Below are 24,568 nucleotides of genomic sequence, written 5' to 3'. Positions count from 1 at the left end.
GCTTGTTGGCCATCTGTGTAATTTTGGAGACATGCCTGCTTAAATTCTTTCCTTAGTTTTCAATTAGGTCTTTTTGTTGTTGAGGTGCCACGGTTCTTTATATATTTTCAATGCTAGACCCTTACCAGGTATATAATTTATGAATATTTTCTCCCATTCCATAGCATGTCTTTTCATATCTTGATGATATCCTTTGATATATAGTTTTAAATTTTGATAAATTTCAATTTTTCTATTTTTTTTCTTTATTACTCGTGATTTGGTTTTCTAAGAATCCACTGCCAAATCCAAAGTCAGGTAGATTACTTGTTTTCTCCTAAGAGTTTTAACATTTTAGCTCTTATATTTGGTTTGCTGATCCATCCAATTAGATCTTATATTAAAAGGCCTTTGTATATGATGAAAGGTGGGGGTCCAAGTTCACTTTTTTACATGGCTATCCAGTTGTCCCACTACCATTTGTTAAAGAGATGGTTCTTTTTCCACCAAAGAGTCTCCACACCTTTGTTGAAAATCAATTGGCCATGGACATATGGGTTTTTCTGGACTCTCAATTCTAATCCATTGGTCTATATGTCTATCCTTATGCCAGTATCACATTTGATTACTACAGCATTATGCTAAGTTTTGAAATTGGGAAGTGAGCACTCCAACTTTGTTCTTCTTTTTCAATACTGTTTTAGCTATTTGGGGTCCCTCTGATCCATCTGAATTTGAGGATAGGTTTTCGCATTTTGCAAAAAGGACCACTGATATCTTGATAGGGACTGGATTAATCTGTGAATCACTTTGGGGAATACTGTTATCTTAACAATAGTAAGTCCTCCAACCCATTTATACGGGATATCCTTCCATTGATTTAGGTACTCTTTAATTTCTTTCAGCAATGTTTTGTACTTTTCACTCTACAAGTCTTTTACCTCCTTGCTTAAATTTATTCTCAGGTGGGGCACCTGGGTGTCTCAGTCAGTTAAGGATCTGACTTTGGCTCAAATCATGATCTCGCAGTCTGTGAGTTCAAGCCCTACACTGGACTCTGTGCTGACAGCTCAGAGCCTGGAGCCTGCTTCTGATTCTGTGTCTCCCTCTCTTTCTGCCCCTCCCTCGCTCCTGCTCTCTCTCTCTCTCTCTCTCTCTCTCTCAAAATAAACATTAAAAATTTTTTTAAATTTATTATCAAATATTTCATTCTTTTGGATACTATGGTAAATAGAACTGTTTATTTAATTTCCTTTTTCCGTCACTTATTGCTGGTACATAAAAACATAACTGATTTTTGTATGTTGATTTTATACCCTCCGACTGTGCTGAAATTGTTTATTAGCTCTACTAAATTTAGCTGTTTTTTACAGACACCATCCAGGAAGCTGCTCTAGTTCAACAGAGCCAAAACAAAGGCAAGCCTCTGTGCTGGTCCCTCAGGGAACCACCAGACAGGTCAAAATGCAAAGCCACAATTTTTTGAGCACAAGCTTCTTATTGCTCTCCCCTACCATCTCTCTCCACTGCTGTTCCCACGGCTGCTGCTGAGCTACAATATGGGGGCTGGGGGGGGGGGGGGCGGGCGGTGGTGGTGCTGGGTGGCTCCGTTGGTTAAGCGTCGGACTTCGGCTCAGGTCATGATCTCGCGGTCTGCAAGTTCGAGCCCCGTGTCGGGCTCTGTGCTGACAGCTCAGAGCCTGGAGCCTGCTTCAGATTCTGTGTCTCCCTCTCTCTCTGCCCCGCCCCCACTCACACTCTGTCTCTCAACAAAAGTTAACATTAAAAAGAAAATTTTTTTAAGAAAAAGAAATAGAAAATGGGGGATGGCAGGCATATAGACAAAAATGCCACAACACTATCTTACCAAAATTTAGCAGCCTCCTTCTTCAGTAAGCACTGTCCTGGTTGCTGTAAGTTTTTTTATTCGATTTCAGTGTTTTGAAAAAGTTGATTTGTCAGTTGATTTTTTTCCAACTTAATGGCTGTTTCTGTGGAGGCACAGATTCTTAGAGCTCCCTACTCCACCATTTCTATGACCAGTAACTTCTCTTAACAAACAGAATGTGGCAGGAGTGACAGTATGTAACTCCCAAGACTAGGTCATAAAAAGCATTGAGATTTCCTCCCTGTTCTTTCTCTTGGATCACTTCCTCTGAGAGAAACCAGTTTCCATGCTGTGAAGACTCTCAAGTAGCCCTAGAGAGAGTCCACACAGCGAGGAACTGAAGCAGCCCCAGGACAGCCACATGAGTGAGCTACCTTAGAACTCCAGTTCTTGTCAAGCCTTCAGTTGACTGCAGTTCTCACTAACACTTAGACTGCAACCTCATGAGAAACCCTGAAAATCATCTAACTAAGCCACTTCTGAAATAACTGATCTACGGATACCATGAAATAATAAATGTGTATTGTGGTAGGCTGCTAAGTTTTGGGACACACGATATTTAAAGCTGAGCCTCAAAAGGTGAGAAGAACCAAGTGACTTGAGTTCTTGGGAAGAAGAATGTTTCAAGCAGAGGGAGGAAAGGTTTCTGGCACATTAAAAATAAAAAATTTGAAAGAAGATCAATGTGGCTGGAGCTCAGTGGAGAAGAAGAAAATGAAGAAAGAGATCACTCAAGTGGCAGAAAGTAACCTAAGTGACTAGCATAAGGTCTTAAAACCAGTAAAAACTGGTAAGCCCTGGAGTAATCAATGTTTCCCTATCCATCAAAAGTGGAAACTGGTCTACAGTTAAGTACAGGAAGACAGAACTAAGCAAAACAATCACTTGTCCACTGACAGATAATTGGAGGCAGTCCACCAGCCCAGCACCCATAAGAAAACTGCACAAGGTGAAAGAAAGGCAGATGGGTACCACCACATAAGGGCAAAAAACAGGCATTTTTGTGAATATAAACTTATCAGAAATTGTACAACTTTGATAATCCAATGTTGCTTATTTTTGAAGTAATAAACATTTGATTAAAAAGTGAGCATAAAATATTAGTGAATGAACATGGGAGCATACAAGTACAAGACCTAGTTTTATTCTTGGTTCCTCATTAGCTTTATGAACTTTGGTACCAGCCCAATCTCCCTCATCTGCAAAATGGGATAATAACATATATAGTACATGACCAACCTTCCTTTTTTTAAAGATCAAATGAAATAATATATGACAAAAGTACTTTTAAAATTTAAAAAAAAATCTAGAAAAAAATTAACATTTACAAATGTTAATTGGAGAAAAATCAGTAACTATATCTATTATCACACAGGAACCCAGGGTGGGAGCTATAAAGCCCTTTGAAAGCAAGAACCAAGGTCTTTACCTCATTCCATATTACTTAACTTTAATAGAATGGATACACAATCCCAAAGGAACAAAACACAAAACAAAACAAAACAAACAAACAAACAAACAAAAACTTGGGGCACTGGGTAGCTAAATCAGTTAAATGTCTGACTCTTGATTTTGGCTCAGGTCATGATCTCATGGTTCTTGAGTTCAAGCCCCGCCTTGGGTTCTGCACAGTGTGGAGCCTGCTTGAGATTGTCCCTCTTCCTCTCTCTCTGTCCTTCCCCTACTCATGCTCGCTCTCTCTCTCTCTCTCTCTCTCTCTCAAAGTAAATAAATTAAAAAAACAAAAACCTTTAAAGAGATGTTATTTACAATTCTGAATGGCAAATTCATTAGTAAAAATCTTACATCTGGAATATAAGCTCAAAACATCTGTCTCACAAGGCAGTCCACAGTCACTGCCAAATGAATAACCGATGTAGTTGCAAATCTAAAAAATATGATCGTAAATCAGCTCTGCAAAGATGCATATTTGTCCTTGTCCTTGGCTACCACATGATACAAGTTTTAATAACTGGTGAAACGGGTAAAAGAATTTCAAAAGAAATCCCAATTGGATAACCAGTCTCTGAAACTAAAACTAAATGTAATTAGCAAAATAATACTATTTGTAGACGATTAAAACTATAAGATTAAAAAAGTCTATGGGAAAATACAGATATTATCAATGACATTTCAATCAGTAAAAAAATAAAATGATATTTGTGCTTTCAGATTTTACAACTATCTGAATACCATGAGGTATTCATCTCTGGATCTTAAACCAGAAAAAAATTTATAACTTGAAATAAGAAAAACATCATTAGTGAAGAACATAAGCATTAAACATTATAAAATGTGAGACATAATTATTTTGGTATTAAGATGCACCGATGCATGAATATAAAGGAAATGGGATAAACAGGTAGGTTCTTATATGGTCCTCCTGCTTTCTCTAGCAACCCATCTTCTACTGTGGTACCCTTTATTTACAGCATAATTGATAGCCAGTTGAAAGAAAGTTCTAGAAGATATGACACAAAATTGACCAAATATGACAGAGTGTCATCTAGATACTAGATACTATACTCTAATTCTTAAGACATCAGGAAAGGATAGCAAACATTTGATGCAAACAAAATATATTTTGAAATTTAATAAACACATCTCCTTGTATAATAAAATAAGTGCTATTGACATATTTAAAGAAAAAAACCCCAAATTTATAGAAAAATGACTTGGAAGGAAAAAAATCAACTTTTTGAGGGTAATTACGAACCGAATTTTCTTCTTCCTCTTCCAGTTCTCGCTGTTGCTCTTCATGTCTTTTAGCTTTGATCTCCATAGCTTCTGTGATCAGGTCTCTTAAAATTGATACAGGCTTTGCATTCTTGATGAAAGCGTGCTGGAAAAGTAAAATTCAACGGTATAAATTCCAAAGATTTCTCTGAATTATATCTAAAATATGTTAAAACAACACATAAATGCTAATTAGGATCACAGGCTTCAATTGTTCTTTCAACTAAAATTAAATGTATATATTAAGAAAAGAGAATATTCCAGCTGCTTTAGAAATAAAGATTTTGTTTTTGGGTTTACTTGCTTTTGGAAAACCATTAAGGCACACACAAAACATGCAATCCTGTTAATAAAACTACATTACATTACCCTTAAAAATATAATTGTCCAGGGGCTCCTGCATGGCTCAGTTGGTTAAGCATCTGACTTTGGCTTGGGTCATGATCTCACGGTTCAGAAGTTTGAGCCGTGAGACAGCTCAGAGCCTGCAGCCTGATTCAGACTCCTCTCTCTCTGCCTCTCCCCGCTCATACTCTGTCTTTCTCTCTCTCTCTCTCTCAAAAATAAATAAACATTAAAAAAAATTCAAAAATATAACTGTCCAGGGGTGCCTGGGTGGCTCAGTCGGTTAAGCAACGGACTTCGGCTCAGGTCGTGATCTCACAGTTCGTGGTTTCGAGCCCCGCGTCGGGCTCTGTGCTGACAGTTCAGAGCCTGGAGCCTGCTTCTGATTCTGTCTTCCTCTCTCTCTGCTCCTCCCCCTGCTTGCAGCCTGCCTCCCTCTCTCTCTCAAAAATAAACATTAAAAAAAAATTAAAAAAAAATATGTATGTATAATTGTCCAAAGGAAGTGTAGATTAGATAGTGAAAAAGATAAAGAATTTTTTAACAGGTTGGTGATGATCAGTTACTAGAGGGGAAGTGGGTGGGGGGCAATGGCTTAACAGGTGATGGGGATTAAGGAGTGCACTTGTAATAAGCTCTGGGTGTTATACAAAAATGCTGAATCGCTATATTTTACATCCAAAACGAATGTTAACTAACTGTAATTTAAACAAAAACTTAAAAAAATTTTTAATTAATTAAAAATTCTCATAAAAAATAAGAGATTGGTGATTACATTACATATGAAAATAAAATTATTTTGGTAATACATACAAATTTTAATTAATCTCCATAAACTGACAGCCACAATCAGTGGCCCAAAAGGAGGGCAACTATTCTGTTACTTCTTTTACACATTTTTTACTTTATTATGTTTTGAATAATATAATCATCTCCAATGGAGAAACAGTAATAAAGGAAATATTTTTCAGAAAATAAATACTGTCTCACTTCTATGCTATGTATAAAACACCTTTTCACTTCTTTTTTTATAGCATCTTGATCTAGTGAAAATATCTGAGTTTGCTACATTTCTGGTAAATAGAAGGGAAACCACCAGGATAGACCTGGGTTTTCAATGACTTTTTTATTGGGGAAAGGGAGAAGGAGTGTGAGAGAAAGTAGGGGACAGGTTACAAATACAATTTGAGATAAATAACCTTATTTTGAGGCAGCAATACAGTTTCAAAATGTTAATTTTCATATTACATATCCATAGATAGTTATTTTAATAAAGATCAACAGAACATAAAAATATTCTTAAAGACAAAAAAATAGTGCTAAAGAAGAAATTATACACATTTAGAATAGAATTAAAAAAAAATAAAATGGTGAACATATCATTTGGGAAAACTATATGGAAGAATTTTGCCAGATTACAGAAATACTAGAATTGATGGCAAAGAACCAATAAATTATTCTATAACAGTTATAAACTAATCGCCCGATAAATTAAGAGCTAGTGACATAACTGCAGTGCAGATTCCCAGTCATCCACTAAAACAGAGTTGGGATTGGATGTATGGCAACCCAGCTAGATCCTACATTTCTTAGTCTCCCCCTTTCAGTTGGTTGTGACTGTGTGACTAAGCTCTCATGAATGGGTTGTGAGTACAAGTGGTGTGTTCCACTCTAAGATCTGATCCTTATGCACTCTTCCGTGAGTTTGTCTCTTTCTACGAAGCTGGAAAACAGACAAATACAGTGTCTCAGAGGATGGTGGAGCTGTGAGCAGGAAGGAACCCCAGTTCGACTCTAAAAATTTTGAGAACACTTGTGGAAAGGTCTCAAAAAGTAAAAATTGAAGATATGTTCTTTGCTCTTAAGCAACTTATCATCTAGAATAAGAAATAAAAGATACATACAGAAAATTACAATGTGACATACAAGTTACATTCATGATGGTTTGATGCAGACTATATGATTTATGATTAAGAAATGTAAGAGCAGAAGAAAAGGTAATGTGACGATCTCAGATACCTCACACAGAAGAAACAGACCATTTTAGGGAGGAGGACAAGTATGAACAATATGAACAAACACACAAAGATAAGAGATGTATGCCAGAACACAGTAGGAAGATCCACCTAGCCAAAACAGAAACACTATTTAGAGAAATGGGGTTCCGGGAATTTAGATCCAGAAAACAGTGGGACAAGAAGGATAAATGCTAAAAATGAGATGCCTGGATTCTGTCTGAGAACCACTTCAATTACATAAGCAAGAAAATAATGTAAGGAAAAGAATGTCTTTGACAGCATAATCTTGCAGTAGAGTTTAGACATGAAATAGAGTGGGAAGAGACTATAACAAAAGTGTAAATTATTAAGAACATGAGTGAAAAAAAGTGAGGGGAAATAGTGAATCTCACAGAAGAACTCTTAAAAAGGATTTAGTGACCAATATTAACAGAAGTGGAAGAAGACCAACAGTACAAAAAACTGAGAACTAGCAGAATTATTCTTCTTTATTTTTTTTAAATGTTTATTTATTTAGAGACAGAGAGCGCACAAGTGGGGGAGGGGCAGAGAGAGAGGGAGACATGGAATTCGAAGCGGGTTCCAGGCTCTGAGCTGTCAGCACAGAGCCCAACCAACCCAGGCACCATGAGATCATGACCTGAGCCAAAGTCAGACACCCAACTGACTGAGCCACCCAGGCACCCCAGAATTGTTCTTCTTTAAAAAGGCACAGATGGGACACCTGAGTGGCTCAGTTGGTTAAGCATTCAACTTCAGCCCAAGTCATGAACTCACAGTTTGTGAGTTCGAGCCCCGTGTCAGGCTCTGTGCTATAGCTCAGAGCCTGCAGCCTGCTTCAGATTCTGTGTCTCCCTCTCTCTGCCCCTATGCCACTCAGGCTCTGTTTCTGTCTCTCAAAAGAAAAAATAAATAAATAAAAATAAATGTTAAAAAAATTTTTTTAAAGGCACAGAAATTTCAAATTGTATTATACTTTATCTTCTCAGGGAAAATTATTAGCCAATCCTGCAAGCCACAGTTTTATCTTTAAAAAATACCAAAGTACATATATGGTTCATCCAATCTACTTCAATTTTATTTTCATGAAGTTTATTCAGTATTATGTTACTATTAGTCTATAGAGCTCAACATTCTTAATCTCAAAATCTCAGCATATCTGATTTCACTTGCACTCATGTCTTCTCTACATAACTGCTACAGGTATAATTTTGACCAACAAAGAGGAACTGACTAAAAAAGTTAAAAGGGTACTTGAGGAACAAGGCCATATTATTTGAGGATTCTTGACAGTCAGAAGAGAAATTTTATCAAACACTGGCTGATTTAAGTTTACTTATTTATTCTGAGAGACAGAAAGAGCACAAGCAGGGAAGGGCAGAGAGGGAGGGAGGGAGGGAGGGAGAGAGAGAGAGAGAGAAAGAGAGAGGGAGAGAGAGGGAGAGAGAGAGAATAGCAAGCAGACTCAACACTGTCAGTGCAGAGCCCAATGTGGGGCTCGAACTCACAAACCATGAGATCATGACCTGAGCCAAAGTCAGACGCGCAACCAACTAAGTCACATAGGTGCCCCTGGCTGATTTTTAAAGACTGTTTTTCAAGGCTTTTTTAAAGTAGCAGGTAGTGGGGTGCCTGGATGGCTCAGTCTGTTGAGCATCCAACTGTTGATTTTGGCTCAGGTCATGATCCTAGGGAAGTGGGTCAAGCTCCACATCAGGCTCCATGCTGAGTGTGGCCTGCTTAAGATTCTCTCTCTTTGTCCCACGGCCTCCTCCCCCTCTCTAAAAAATAAAATAAAAATAAAGTAGCAGATGGTAAAATTAAAAATGCAAAGCAACATAATAACTACAAATACCAGAGAAAACAAGTTGACAAAAGTAAAACATGACAACTGTGATTTAAATTTTATTAAGATACACCAATGTAAATAAATGGGTTGAATTTCCATTTATTAAATAGTATTGTAGTTAAGCACTAAAAGACACTTAGTTTACAAGATAAATTCAACTACATACTTTCTAAATGCGATATTTATAATAAGTCTAACTCATGTTTCTATAAGAGGCATACTAAGAAAAACTTGGGTTAAAAGTCAAAGATAGGCAATGAAATAGTAGTCAAACACAAAAATGTATCAAGAATAAAATGGTCCAAATAAAATAGAAGTGAAGGCTCAAACAGTACATGATGAAACAGTCATTTAATGTTTATAAGGGACGTAATATAAAGAAACATAGTTATAAACTTAATACAACATTATGATTCAAAACAATTTTAGAGAATTAAGTTCTAAATAAATAAGACATAGGAAATAGTGGGGCTTTTTTGGTCACTGAGAAAATAGACAAAAAAAAAATTTAAAAACTTTCTGAATATTATAATCAGATTGAATCAACAGAAAAATTAGTAAAAAGAAGCTACATCTTTTTGTTAAATGCCTAGAGAAGCATGTGGTACTACTCTAAGAATAGGAAGAGCAATGAAACAATATATAATGTCCCCAGAAATAGAATATAATACACAAAATAAACAGTCATACTATGAAGATAGCATTTTCAATCACTGAGGAAAAATAACTTTAAACTGGTGCTGAGATAATGCCTGTCTTTTGTGGGAAAATTTAAACTAGATCTTTATCACAGAAACACGAAAATAAATTCCAGATAGATGAAAGGAGGTGAAAGTTAAAAAAATAGAAACACAGAGAACAAGAGGGTAATATATGAGAATATTTATATGTTCAATCCAATGCCATAAAACAAAAGAAAAAGATGATTTGGATACATATAACTTAAAAATGCATAAATGACAAAAAATATGAATTAAAAAGTTTACTTGTAACATTTATATCAGACAAGAAGGTGATCACAAGAGTTTTTAAAAGAATCAGTAAGAAAAAGATAAGCACACCAAATTCTAAAAGGCTATTTCTAAATGCATCTAAAGGAAAATCAAAACTAAAAAAGGGTGAGGGGCACCTGGTTGGCTCATTTGGTTAAGCATCCGACTTTGGCTCAGGTCATGACTTCATGGCTCCTGAGTTCGAGTCCCACATCAGGCTCTGTGCTAATAGCTCAGAGCCTGGAGCTTGCTTCAGTTTTTGTGTCTCTGTCTCTCTGCTCCTCCCCTGCTCACACTCTGTCTCTCTCTCTCTCAAAAATAAACATTAAAAAAAATGTTTTTTAACTAAAAAAGGGTGAGAATTCATAAAACACCTGAACTAATGTTGTAGTGACAGGAAATACCCCAAATCAACCTACCACATTCTTGATCATGTATCTTTAAAATAAGGCTGCCTGAACATTACCTCTTTTAAAATCTGAGATAGTGCCTCTTAAATTTTGTTCATGTTCTGAATTACCAATTTCTGAACTGACAGAATTCAAATTAGTGATTTATTCAAAAAAACTTCATAGCAAACAAGAATTTAAAGTGAATTGAAGAGAGACTTCTGCTTCTGGACAAAATGAATAGACATATTTTTCCCTGTAACTCTCCATTAAAGCACAATTAAAACCCTGGACAAAACATAGGAAGATTCTGAAAGATGGAGAGAAGGTGGCAAAATGGGTAGGGACTCTGGAATTTGGGGTAGAACACAGCTTTGAGTTCCATGCTTTTCTGTTTTACCTCACTTATCCCAGATCAGGTACTAGAGAAGCCAGCACAACTAAGAAATACCAATGGACACAAGTGAAAAAAACAAAAACAAAAACCCTACAAAAGCCTACTCTCTCAAGCCAAGAGATCAGGAAAGGACAGCTAACAAGACAAAAGTTTTAGGTAACAACCAATCTAGTCCAGCCAAACACTACACAGAAAACACTGACACCTCCCCCACCAGCAAAGGCTGAATGAGGAACCTAGACTTCCAACCTCTGGAGGCTGTCCAATCCTTCTAGTGAGGTGGTATCAGAGAAGGCCAAGTATCAGGCTAGGGCTTTCACTTCTATCAGGCCGTATAACAAAATGGCAGCCACCCTGCCAGTGTGAAGTGTCTGCGGAGACTGTGTTGCAGGCTGGACTTATACCCCTACCAGGCAATAATGAAACAAACAAACAAACAAACAAACACCCACCCCCTCCCTGCTGGAGTGGAATCAGACGGATGCCCACTGGAGAGTCAGAACTTTCATCACCAGCAAGCTATAATGAGGCCCTGCAGTTCTAGGAGAGGCCACTACATGCGCCCCAGCCCTCACCCCTGTTCAGTAATAAGGGACCCCAGCACACACATGTCAAAGGAGACCAAGTCGGGGTACCAGACTTCTACTGCTACCTGGCAGAAATGAGATGGGGCCCCTTTCCCTCACTGAAGCAGCATCAGAGGACACCTGTTAGAAAATTTAAATAAGATCTACACTCTCACCATAATACCCAAAATGTCCCAGTTCCAAATGAAAAACACTCACGATACCAACAAGCAGGAAAATCTCAACTAAAATGGGAAAAGACAGTCAACAGACAGCAACATCAAGATGACATGGCTGTTAGAATTACGTAACAAGGATTTTAAGGCAGTCATCACAAAAATGCTCCAACAAGTAATTACAAACATGCTTGTAAACAAATGAAAAATTGGAAAGTCTCCAGAAGGAAATAGAAGATATAAAAGAGAAACAAATGAAAAAGTTAGAATTGAAAAATACAGTAATGACAATAAACTCAATGAATGGGCTCATCAGCAGATGAAGACAGAGGGATGAATCAGTGAACTGTAATATAAAACAGTGGAAAGTACACAATGTGAACCACAGAAAGAAAATAGACTAGCATAAAAATGAACAGAATCTCAGGGATCTGTAAGACTAAAACAAAATGTCTAACATTTGTATCAATGGAGTCATAATAAAGAGAAGAGAAAGAGGGTAGGACTGAAAAAACATTAGAAAAAATAATGACCAAAAACTTTCCTAAACTAGTAAGAGATAAAAACCTACAGACTTAAGAAGGTAAACAAACCCCCAACAGGATAAACCCAAAGAAATTCATACCTAGACACATAATTAGACCTGTGAAAAATTAGGACAAAGAAAAAAAATCTTGAAAACAGCAAGGGGTAAAACAATCCAACAAAGAGACAGTAGAGTGCTCATAAGAAACTGTGATATCAGAGGAAATGGCACAATATTTTTCAAGTGCTGAAAGGGAAAAAAAAAACCTGTCAACCAAGAATTCTATAGCTAGTGAAAATATCCTGCAGGAAAGAAAAGGAAATCCATATATTCTCACATGAAGGAAAACTAAGAGAATTTCTTACTGCAGACCTACCTTAAAAGAATGGCTTACAGGAAGTCCTCTAGACACAAAGGAAGTAATAAAAGAAGGGACTGTGAAACATTAGGAGAAAGAACAATGGAAAGAGCAAAAGTAGGGTAAATACAACAGATTACCCTTATTCTCTTGAGTTTTCTCAATTGTTTAAAGGTTAAAGCAAATATTTTACCACTGTTTGACACAGATCTCTATGTATGAAGAGAAAATATTTTGACTATTATAAATGGGAGGGACAGCAAGGTAGATAAAGTTCTACTCCTCAGCTGAACTGGTGAAATGGAAGAATAAGTCACGTTCCATGGGAGTTCACAGAGTAACCCATGACATCATCTGTTCTAGCCAAGCTCAGGGGTCAATTCAAATAATGGCAGATCTCAGTCAACCTCACAGTCTCACAGAAATACATCCTGGGGCAGGAGCTGACTTTAGGTTCTAGGCTGCCCACCAGCAGATACAAGGACCATCTTGAGATCTGGAACTTTAGTGCCACTAGGCTGAACTTGAACCCTGTCCTTTAATATCTTTGGGGTTTCAATCTCCTCATCTTTTAAAAACTACTAGGAGTTCACTAATAATTTCAAAGGATCCTTTCAGTCTATGATTCTTTTAAGCTTACACAATTATTTATATTGTGCCCTGGAGAAAAAAACACTATAAAAAATTCAGCATGAATTTCTTAAAAACTGTTTATCAGGGTCTAGAAATCAACATGGTATAATCTGTACATGTAGGCTGTAGATGTGTCCACTAAAACTTGGTAATAAGACTGTCCTCTGAGAGTTATAATTCAACTCATAATATGTAAGACATATGCAAAACTCCTTTAAAAGACAGAATGGATTCCAGGCACCTAGCAAATAAGACTCAAATGAGACTAATGAGACTCATGATAATTATTCTATCTGATATACATGTATTAAGTACTGGATACCAGTAAATGATATGCACTTTTGGGAACACTGAGGAATGACAACTAGCCTTAACAAGGATGAGAGAGGAAGGCTTCCTGGAGGAGTACCTAATTTGAATTAGAAATAATTAGAGAAGAGTAAGAAGGAAACTGTTGGTGAAGGGGGTTTTTAACTAGGAGGGTTGGGGGAAACAGTGTGAAAAAAGGTACAGAGGATTGAAAGAGCATGGTCTGTATAATAAACAACAAGTCCATTATTTCAAAATTTATAGAGGAGAAAAAGAGAGGTAGCAAAGGGCAGTTACGAGGCTAGACAAGCAAGGGCACATTATAACAAAGGGCCTTGAATGGTTAACAATAGCACAATAGGAAAAAAAAAAATCAAGAAAGCAAATATTGGCTCATATGCACTATACAGTTCTTGTTATAAAGGAGGATGGTTAAGCCAAACCCAACTAGAGGCTAGACGGTAACAGAGCTTGTTAATGTAGCCCATCTAGGCCAACTTTTTGGGCAGAAAAGAGTGGAAAAAGAGTGGAGCTGGGGGACAAATGGAATAAACCCACAACAGTCACTTTCACTGTGTGATCTTCAGTGAGTCGTTTAACCTTTTGGGGCTTCAAGACCTTCATCCACAAAATAAGGGAATTATACTGCAGTATTTCTCAACTGGTTTTCTATACTAAATACTCAAAGTGGAAAAAAACAAAACAAAAACCAGAATATCTTTTCTTAAGATTAGAAAAGATTATGGAAGAAAGACTACAAAGAAATACTGGTTGTGTTATCCAAAATATCAGTTACCAGATATATTTGGATTTATTTTAACCATCATTTTTTGTGCTATCTGTCCCACTTTTTGTTTTGCTTCCCCCCTCCTTCTTTCTGGTCTTCCTTGGGGCTGAATAATTTGGATACTCAACATGATAACAATACCAACTGGCCCCTGATTTATGTGCTCAAAATTCCTCTGTAATGCTGACAGTATCTCAAAATAAAAGTTTTAATTAATTAATTCTTGAAAGACAATATTTGCATATAACACAGAACTCAAAAGGCTCAAAAAGGGCATTCAGCAAAATGTATGTCTCTATCCCACTCCTGCTTCTTAGCCATACTGTTACCTACTCTGGAGGTCAGTTTCTTGATGATTTTTCCAGATCTACTCCACTGCAAGCACTGGTGCATGCGCGCGCGCACACACACACACACGATTTATAAATGAAAGACATTATAATTAAACATATGATTATTATATGATATTACTGATTATATATTAATAGGACATATCAGTGGGTATATAGGATTGAATATTATAATGAATATAGTAATATATTATACTAAATTACAATGATATATACATATATGTATGTGTAGGTGTGTATACTCTGCCAATTACTCCTCTCAGTGGACCTTAGATTGCTTCCAACTGTTGTTTCTGATCTTCTGTCATTACAATGTACTATGAATACTTCTACACATAAGTTATGTCAGCAATGGTTAACATTTTCTGTAGAACGAATTTCCAGAAGTGTGACTGCTTGGTCAAAAAAGAATTCCTTTCCAAATATCAAGAATTATTTTCCAAATATCAATTGATTATTAGCTTAGAGGTCTAAGCCAATTCTGTTGGGAAAATAAAGACACAGATGCTTATCAAAAGTATTAAATTATTTCTAATCGCAATAAATGCCAACATAGATAAAAAATAAAACCTCCTGACACTCTGGATAAAGAGTCTGCTTGTAGTTGGGGGTGGGTACTGAAAGTATTTAGGTAATCATGTAATCAATATATACATACAACATAAGGTCTTTTCAAGGAGCTCAGGGATCTCGTATTTATATACCTTATGGTATATCAAAAAGTGAAGAAAGAAATGCTGGGCCAAGGACTAATACAGCAGAGGAAAAAAACACAAAAAATACTAACAGTGGAGAAAATAACTCATTTCTGCATTGAGAACCTTTTAGAAGTTTTGTTTTAAACAACTTTGGAGGGAAGAATTGACAACAACAAAGATAGAAAAAAGGGAAAAGACAGAAGACTGAATTTGGAAAACAGAAAAGGAAAACCGAGACACAGAGAACAGGTAGGCGAAGAATGGCGTGTGTGTCTTTGTCACTCCATATTTCCTCAGAGGTTTACATCTTGAGAAATCGGTTAATAAAAGCCACAGCAATTCTGGTCAATGTGAGAAAGCTACAAGGTATGAAGAAAATATCTTTCCCTTTCAGGCATAAGCACTGACCTGTAACAGTTGTGTGGCAGTAGCTCTCTGCTCAGGATTCTTCACGAGGCACTTTTTAACAAAATCGGTGAAATCATCAGACCAAAGTTCTGGCTTCCTGAATGTTGGTGGTGGATTTGTGGGAATCATAAAAATAGCCTAGCAAAAATGAAATAGCCAAAAGAAATTAAGTAAGAATCACAAGAGCACACCAAAAAAACAAATCTCTCTATCTTTCTATCAGACCCTAAATCTGAAAAACAAATTTAAGCTGTTCTAGGATTTCCAGTAAGATTGCAATTCAGGAAGCAAGTCCATCTGCTACTAATGTAATCATTTCCCATTAAATTTCCTCTATTTGAATTGCAGCTCATTGAGCACATCATTCTTTATTTTATCTATTATTTTTAATCAGTCTCCAAAAAAGACTGCAATTCTAACCCTTTTACCAAATTAGGAACATTCTCTAATTAAACAGATATATTCCCTAATTTTGCTATTGCATGCCAGATTTACTTCCCATTTCAGTTTCATATAAGTATTCCTGCTCAAAATGGATAGCAGCAGTCCAATTTGTTCCTGCAATCCAGAATATATAAGTATAAATAAAATTACTACCGTGATTAGAAATAATACTAATACAGCCAAGGAAACTTTTGTTTCCTTTTCTAACTACATGAATTAGTATTAAAGGTATAAAGGTAAAGTATTAAAGGTATAAAGGTAAAAGTATTAAAGGTAATATACCACTTAAATTTGTTATTAATGATATAATTTAGTATTAATAACTCAGAACTAATTAAATACATTCAGAAAGTTCAAAATTCAAAAGTTTTAAAAAGCCTTCCTGCCATCCTTGTCCTCCTAGCTGTCCAGTCATCCTTTCTCAACCAAGAGAATTAATTCTTAATGTTCTTAGGAAATCACTGTATGTAATGAAATTACTTCTCTCTTGGGGCATCTATAATAGTTCCTGATAAAATACTATCACTAAAACATCATTTTCTTTGAAAAGATATAAAAATGAAAATACAATAAAGTTAAAACAAATGTATCGAGCACTCAATAAACACTATTACCATTTTATTTTAATTTTTTTTTTTTGGACATTATTTATTTTTGAGAGACAGAGAGAGACGGAGCACAAGTTGGGGAGAGGCAGAGAGAGAATGAGACACAAAATCCAAAGCAGGATTCAGGCTCTGAGCTGTCAGCATAGAGTCCAATGCGGGGCTCAAACCCACAAACCGTGAGATCATGACCTGAGCCGAAGTTGGACCTTTAACTGACTGAGCCACCTAAGAGCCCCTGCTATTACCATTTTCATTTTCACATAATGTTATTAATAAACAAGAGGCAAACACAGCCATGACAAAAATTTTACAAAGTAAAATGAATTCAACCATAACTAACTGTAGTTTAACAAGTAAATTTATATAATTATACAGTCAACACAACAGGTGAGATGAGGAAAAAATGGCTTTTGGCAATCTTAATATATGCATATGCAACATACAAACATGTGCCCCTCAAAGATGTAGTTAGGGTGAAACATCCAAAAAACTCCCTTCTGGGCTGCAGAATTCTTGGACTTTCTAGAAGGGAGGGGTTTGTCTCTGTTTTTTCTCAGTTTTTTGCCTGGCTTTGGTGGTCTTCTCTCTTCATGTATAAACAAATTTCCTTACTGCATAAAGAAAATAAAAATGGCAATACTACAAACCACAGCAATACTCAGAAACCAGTTTTTTTTTTTTACCACTGAAAGTAATCATAATTATGTTTAAAACTTCTGTTCATATATGGAGAAACCACAGCTGTAGAAAAAGTAACAAAGATAATATATTCTTGGGGATACCAGTTTTAATGTATTTTGTTGCTATAATAAAACTGTTCCACTCTCCACTGGAGTTATGAACTGTTCAAAGTCATTCACAAGTATCTTAAAATCATAGAATTTCCATAATAAAAGATATATGACAGATCATTTAGCTCAATGATTTAACAGAAAAGGAATCAAAAGGCCAGAGAGGCTAAGTGACTTAAAACCAAAATTTTAGACCCACAAAAGGCCTTTATTTAAAAGATTAGCAAAGTATTCTAATGCTTCTACTATATTTCAAGAAGCAGAAGGTGAAGTACAAAGCAAAGAGGGTTACTGAATCTAAACAAGCAGCTAGTAAGAGAACAGAGAAATGACAATTGATGATGTTTTCAACGTATTTGTCTTCACAGGCCCTCCTCTTCCGAGCGGAGAAGAAAGCATAAGCAAGTTTTAAGCCTTTACGATAAGGCAGTGGCAGAAATGACCTTAAAACTTACTACAATCACAAATGTGACCATCGATAAAGGTGAAGGTCATTCAGTGAAAAATGAATGAGGGAAAGACCATTAAGTGGAGAAAATACAATCTTTTCAATAAATGGTGCAACAAAAATGAATTTGGATTCTTATGTTGTACCATATACAAAAATTAACTGAAAATGGACCAGTGACCATAACAATAAGAGTTAAAACTATAAAACTTAGAGGAAAACGTTGGGGGAAAGCTTCAAGACATTGGATTTGGCAATAATGTCTTGGGTGTGACCCCCAAAATCTAGGCAACAAAAGAAAAAACATAGGTAATTGGACTTCATCAAAATTTAAAACTTGTGCATCAAAGGACACTATCAATAAGATGAAAAGGCAACCGAAATGGGAGAAAATATTTGCAAGTCCTATGTGTGGTAGAGGTTTAATATCTAGGATGTATAAAGAACTCCTACAACTCAACAACCCAACTCAAAAGACAGAGAAAGAACTCGAGTAGGTATTTCTTCAAAGAACATACAAATGGCCAATAAGTACATGAAAAGGTACACAACATAACTAATCATTACAGAAATGTAAATCAAAACCACAATGAGATATGTCTCACATTCATTAGCATGGCTTTTATTAAAGAAAAAAAATCAGAAAATAACAAGTGGTGGCAAGGATGTGGAGCAGTTGGAATCCTCATGCACTGCTGGTAGAGATGTAAAAATGGTGCAGCTGCTTGAAAAACAGTATGGCGATTCCTTGAAAAATCAAACATAAAGTTACCATATGATCCCCTAATTCTACTTCTGAGTATGTACCCAAAAGAAGTAAAGGCATGGAAGAGATATTTGTATACCCATATTCATAGACTCATTATTCACTGTGGCCAAAAGATGGAAGTGACCCAAGTGTGCACTGACAGATGAACGGATAAAGAAAACATAGTGTTTACACTGTATACACACATACAATGGAATATTATTTAACCTTAAAAAGAAAATTTTTGGGGTGCCTGAGTGGCTCAGTTGGCTGAGTATCTGACTTTGGCTTAGGTCATGATCTCACGACTCATGGTTTCGAGCCCCATGTCAGGCTCTGCGCTGACAGCTCTGAGCCTGGAGCCTGCTTCGGATTCTGTGTTTCCCTCACTTTTCTGCCCCTCCCCTGCTTGTACTCACTCTCTCTCCCTCTCTCTCTCTCTCTCTCTCAAAAATAAACAAACATTAAAAAAATTTTTTTCTAAATGGCTAATTTTCTGCTGTGTATATTTTACCACAAAGAAAAAATATGGATGAAGGAAAACATTAAGTAATAATCAAGTTCAGAAATATTTAAGTGCCTACTGCAGATGAAGCACGGTGTTAAGCATTACATGGAGCTCAAAGAAGCAGCAGGAAATACCCTACCCTTAAGTCACTACCCTTAAGAAGCTTCTAACCTAGTCTGTCAATGAAAGCACAAACAATAAAAGAATTAAATAACAGTATAATAATAAAATAAATGATAACAAGGCATTTGGAACAGAGGTCATTCCCCTTAGTAGAAACAGTGTAAGGATAAGCAGGAGAGTAGAAACAGGCCATCAGGAGGAGCAGAGAACAACTGACTGCTTGGTAAGGTATAGGAAATAAGAAGATTAGAAGGGAAATGGAGAATATGGAGTTTGGTCAGCAAGAAAGTACACAACGGAAAAGAAATGTGTGTGTGTGTGTGTGTGTGTGTGTGTGTGTGTGTGTGTATTTGTTCTTGATTAGGTTGTTTATGACCCAAGAAGTAGATTAAACAAGAACAAAACCCCTGGAGACACTCTAAATATGGAATAGAAAAGGCAGTTAGGGGCTAGTACAGATGGCCCAACACGAGTAATAAAGAGTTCAAACGAGGGTGGTTTCTACGGAGATGAAATGGAAGAAATGAGGTAGAGGAGATACTACAAAAGAGGAACCAAGAATATATCTTGCCAACATTGTGTGGGAGGGGTGGAAAAAAAGGAAGAATGAAAGATTACTCTATAATTCAAGAAATTAAAAAAAACAATACCTTAATTGCAAGGCACTCAGGTATTCTAACAATTCACTACATCATTTTTTTGAAAGCCCTTAGAATATGCAGCAAGTTGCTACAGTGTGTTATCACCGGCTTCTAACTCGGAAAGTGATCCAAAGGACTTTCCATGGACAAAGCAGTGAAGATTCAATATCCAAGTCTGTTGATTCTAGGGTAAGAGTTAATCTCTTTTATTAGTCTATTCATCTTCTTTCAAAAGGGGAAAATCCTTTCATAGAAGAGAATATTCTTACACATCTTACATCATATCACACATATTTACATCTAACACAGTCCTTTCAAAAGCAGTACAGCCAGTTTTATGACACAATAAGCACGTCAAATGACATTTATCAAGTACTTTCTGTGTGTTCAAAACTACGTTCTAAATAAAGTTGCAGACTGATAGGCCAAAGGCCAAATAACATTAGTGGGCATATTTTGTTCAGTCACTATCAAGTTCACACTCCCAAAAGGTAAGAATCTGCTGGAATCAGGCTGATTTCACCCAGGATGTACGTTCTCCCTTGTACATGGGCCCCATTTAGTCTGGCTCAATTATCTACTTTACCTGATGGTTCTTTCAAGTATTTAACTTTGTGAGCCCTGCTATTACAGATTTTAAAATAAAACACAAATCTCAAAGCCACAGAGCTCACAGTCAGCTTGGGGGGGGGGGGAATTAACACGTGAAACAAATAGCAAACAATGAAGTGCTGGAAAATAAAGTTCTTCTGTAAATAACCTAATTTCATCTCAGCTCCATAGCTGAAACGGAACCTAATCTGGCTTCAAGGATGGGCAAAATGGGGTTAATATCAGCTGCTGGAAAGGGCACACAAAACCACCTGCTACTTCAATTAAAGAATAAAAATAAATTTGAACTCTCATCTCTGCAAAACAGTTCAAAGCACCCACATAAGCCCTTATATACTGACCTCAAACTGCAGGTAAATGATACTAGATTGTCTAGATAAATGTTGTTCATCTGCACTTGTTACAAACTGATGGATAACAACTCAGTGATTTATGTTCTTGTAGCTAATGCTCTCCTTTGAACTTTGAGTCAATAAGTTGCAGTCTTATCTTCTGATAATCTTAACATATAAGGCTCACCTCAGCAGTAGCTATTAGAAACTCAAGGATAAAAAAACTGAACCCTAACTCTTATTTACCCAGTACTATCATAAAGCAATCCTAAAAGGTTCACATTCTAGTCTCAAACAAGCACTGAACTGCATATAGTTCAAACAAGTAAGTCTCATTATATGGTCTACCAAAAGCAGAGACTCTGAAAGGCTCCAGGAAAACCACTATACCTTTTATTTCTATTTTTTTAGGTTAGATAATCAATAACAAATGGGCAGATTTTCTCACAGGCTTAACTTTGTTCAACTAATTTAACCTAATCATGAATCATAAAGGATCTTCTTAAGAATCCCTAGGTTTTGTATGAGCTAATTAGGTAATAGGCCCCTGCTGTAGAAAGTTTTAGCAATCAGTGGCTAGCCTTAGACTAACAATTCACTCCCTCCTTGCCACCAACCAAATCGCATGGACACACTTTACAGCCATATAATTTATCTTATCTCTAACACCATTTTGATTGAAGAATGTTAGTACAATAAACAATATGATTTTCCTTGTATTTGTTGCTACACAGTGTGTTGCTTAACTACATATTGAACCTCTGGTTGAGTTTTTTTAAATTTATTTTTAACGTTTATTCATTTTTGAGACAGCCAGAAGGCACGAGCATGGGAGGGGCAGACAGAGAGGGAGATACAGAATCCTCAGCAGGCTCCAAGCTCTGAGTTCTCAGCGCAGAGCCTGATACGGGACTAGAACCTACGAACTGTGAGATCACGACCTGAGCCAAACTCGGACGCTCAACCAACTGAGCCACCCAGGTGCCCCTGAACCTCTGATTACGTTTTAAAAAGAACTTCCCTGATCACAAATAGTCTAAAGAAGCCAAAAAATGTAAGTGCCTCAAAACAAATAATTCATTCCATGCTTGGAATTTCATGCCTTAGACTCCAGGAGCACCCACATGTGGAAAGAGCTGTAGCTGAGCAAGCACAATGTCTGCACTCTGCAATCTCAGTGGAGTGAGTCAACACATATGCCTGAAGCTAAGGTAGCTGGGTTTGTGAATATACAGAAGCAAGGACATGCCGGAATAACAAAGGAATCTGTGCCACTATTCAAGAACCTCAGGTATATGAGCAAAAGGTTATCTTCATAACAAATAAATGAGATAAGGAATGAGAAAGCATTTTATAAAACTTCAAAGAACTAAATAAACACAGCTGTTTATTTTTCTTGCTGGCAAACATAATCCATAGGCAGGAAGCTACTAAGTCAAATAAAAATATATAGCTTCTAAAAATGATATATAGGAACAATAATTTTTAAAAGACTACACAAATAAGATGGCAAACAACACAACAAAATGAAGCCAACACTGGATCTGGGTCAGAAAAACAGGCTTGAGCTCTCAATCGTCCTCTGGCTGATCGTGCAGCTTCAGTTTTTTCATTTAAGTGATGACATTGGACTACATGTTTTTCAGAGTCCTTTTTGGGTCTAAAAGACTCTAGCTCACTCTAGCTGCCTAGCAATCAAGGAGTTAAATCCTCACTAGCCAAGTAGTATTAAGAAAGGAGATGCGGGGGGGGGGGGGGGGGGGGGAAGGAGAAGGATAACAAAATGGTTATTAGATGTGAACACGAAAGTACAAATCTACATTTTTATTACCACTCCCTCAAATGCAATTTTGAAGCAGACAGAGAATACTAAAACCCAGAGTGAACCTTGCTATCAGGCTGCAGTTTCTACAGTAAGCACAGGGTTAAAGTATTGTGAGCCTGACCTCACAATTCACTCCAACTCCAACTGCAGGAACTTCAATACTCATTAATCTGTCCAATAAGGGCCATTTTGCCTGCCGAGGTACCAAATTAAGGGAAGGGATGCAGTTGATGTCCTGGCGGTACAGAGTGACTAAGAGATCTAGAAGTCTGAGCCAGCCCTAGATAGCACTGAGTCCAACAGCACTACCACCATAAGCAGCTACATGACCTATTTTACTTCTCTATGCCTATTTTCACATATTAAAAATGGGAATAATCGTACCTACCTTACAGAGCCGGTCTGAAGCTTACATGGGTTAATACACGTAAAATACATGCAGCAGCACCGACCACATTGCAAATGCACAAAAATTAACCCCACCTTACCAAGGGGACCCGCAAGACTAAACTACCTTATTCAAGGTCACACAGCTAGTCAACACTGGAACTCAGGTGTACCTGGCTCCTTGGCTACTTCACACCACCTCCAGATTTCTATTAAATTTCTGCCACAGATAATTCTACCATAAGAGCCCCCTAATGTATATTCAGTCTCCAAAAAAGAAAATGGAAAGCTATTTGTATAAAGATGGTTAGAATTCACTTTATGTAACAGTGGAAAACTGCAAACAAAAAATACCAAACAATTAAGAAATGGATAAGTAAACTGCTATGTATCAATAAAATGGAGAAACTTATTGCTATAAAAATAACAAATGGTGAATAAATAAACTGTGAAAATTTAAAAAAATAAAAAAATAACAAATGGTGAATCACAAAATCACAATGAAATATTTTGTTTTGTTTTTTAAGTGAAAATGAGAAAATAAAACAACAGTCTGTTCTGAATGATGACCTTCAGTAATGACATGTGGCAATGTCACTAAAATGTAGCAATAAAGACTGAAAGATGGTACAGAATCTCAAAAATTCAAAATATCAATTCACAACAGCAACTGTCTACAAGAGTGCAAAAGACTCTTTTTACATTTTTTATTCTCAAGGCTACTCACTATATATATTAAACTTTTAAAAACTGTATTTGAGGGGCACCTGGGTGCTCACTTGGTCAAGCGTACAACTTAGGCTCAGGTCATGATCTTATGGTCTGTGAGTTCCAGCTCCGTGTTGGGCTCTGTGCTGACAGCACGGAGCCTGCGGCCTGCTTCAGATTCTGTGTCTCCCGCTCTCTGTCCCTCCCCAACTCATGCTCTGTCTCTCTCCCTCTCAAAAAGGAATAAACATGAAAAAAAATAATTTAAAAAAAAACCACTTGTACTTGCAATTGATCCAAGGCTTCATTTAGAACCACTGCTGAATTTATAGCCAACTGCAATCTGCTTCTATAACCACCGCACACAAACATAATTTAAATTCCAACACCTTTCATGGCTTCCATCTCTTGAGGTTGAAATATCATGTCCCTTTAATACAATGTAAAAGCATTCATAAAATATGGCTAAAGAAGAAATCAGAAGTGAATAAGAGCCAAAGTTAAGCAACTTTCTCAGCCTACTCTCTTTCCAATCTCCCAAATTAGAATTCCTATGTGTGACCAGTTCAACCAACTGCTTTGAGCACATAAAATGTATCCATACCTGCAATATAAGAATTTCTTAAAAAAAAAAAAAAAGGAATTTCTTCAAGAAGCTTAGAATTTAATGGGATAGAGAATGCACACCAGATCATTTCAATAAAATAGTGTAAGTAAAAAAATATATGTGAACACTGGGCATTATGACTTGGTCCAAACTGAGGTTTAAAAAAAAAAATGAGACTTAAGCTGAATGCTAAAGAATGAGTTAATGAGTCATAGAAAAGAGAACAGTATGTTCAGGATGTGGGGTCTGAAGTGTCACCATGGGGTCTGTGAGGGAAAGTAACCTGTTTCGTGCATGGGGCAGGGAAATTACAAGGCGAGCCTGAAACATCTTACTGGCCCTTAGAGAAAGGAACCAACGACCAACTGAGTCATGTCAAAAG

At 36.7% G+C, this 24,568-nt stretch overlaps 1 protein-coding gene across 1 annotated transcript in view; it reads right to left on the bottom strand.

The window, feature by feature from the left end:
- Window positions 1-24,568, bottom strand: part of STK3 (serine/threonine kinase 3) — a 287,866-nt gene that overhangs the window by 123,955 nt on the left and 139,343 nt on the right. Inside the window, exons 7-8 of the mRNA XM_086694926.1 lie at window positions 15,405-15,542; window positions 4,584-4,709 (exon numbers count right to left, since the gene is read on the bottom strand). Coding sequence (XP_086551052.1) covers window positions 4,584-4,709; window positions 15,405-15,542 — 264 coding nt within the window. The remainder of the gene's footprint in view (window positions 1-4,583; window positions 4,710-15,404; window positions 15,543-24,568) is intronic.

The sequence above is a fragment of the Puma concolor genome, chromosome F2 (genome assembly GCF_028749965.1).
Source record: "Puma concolor isolate L17-30 chromosome F2, mPumCon1.1.hap2, whole genome shotgun sequence".
NCBI lineage: Eukaryota > Metazoa > Chordata > Mammalia > Carnivora > Felidae > Puma > Puma concolor.
This window is presented reverse-complemented; position numbering and strand designations above follow the sequence as displayed.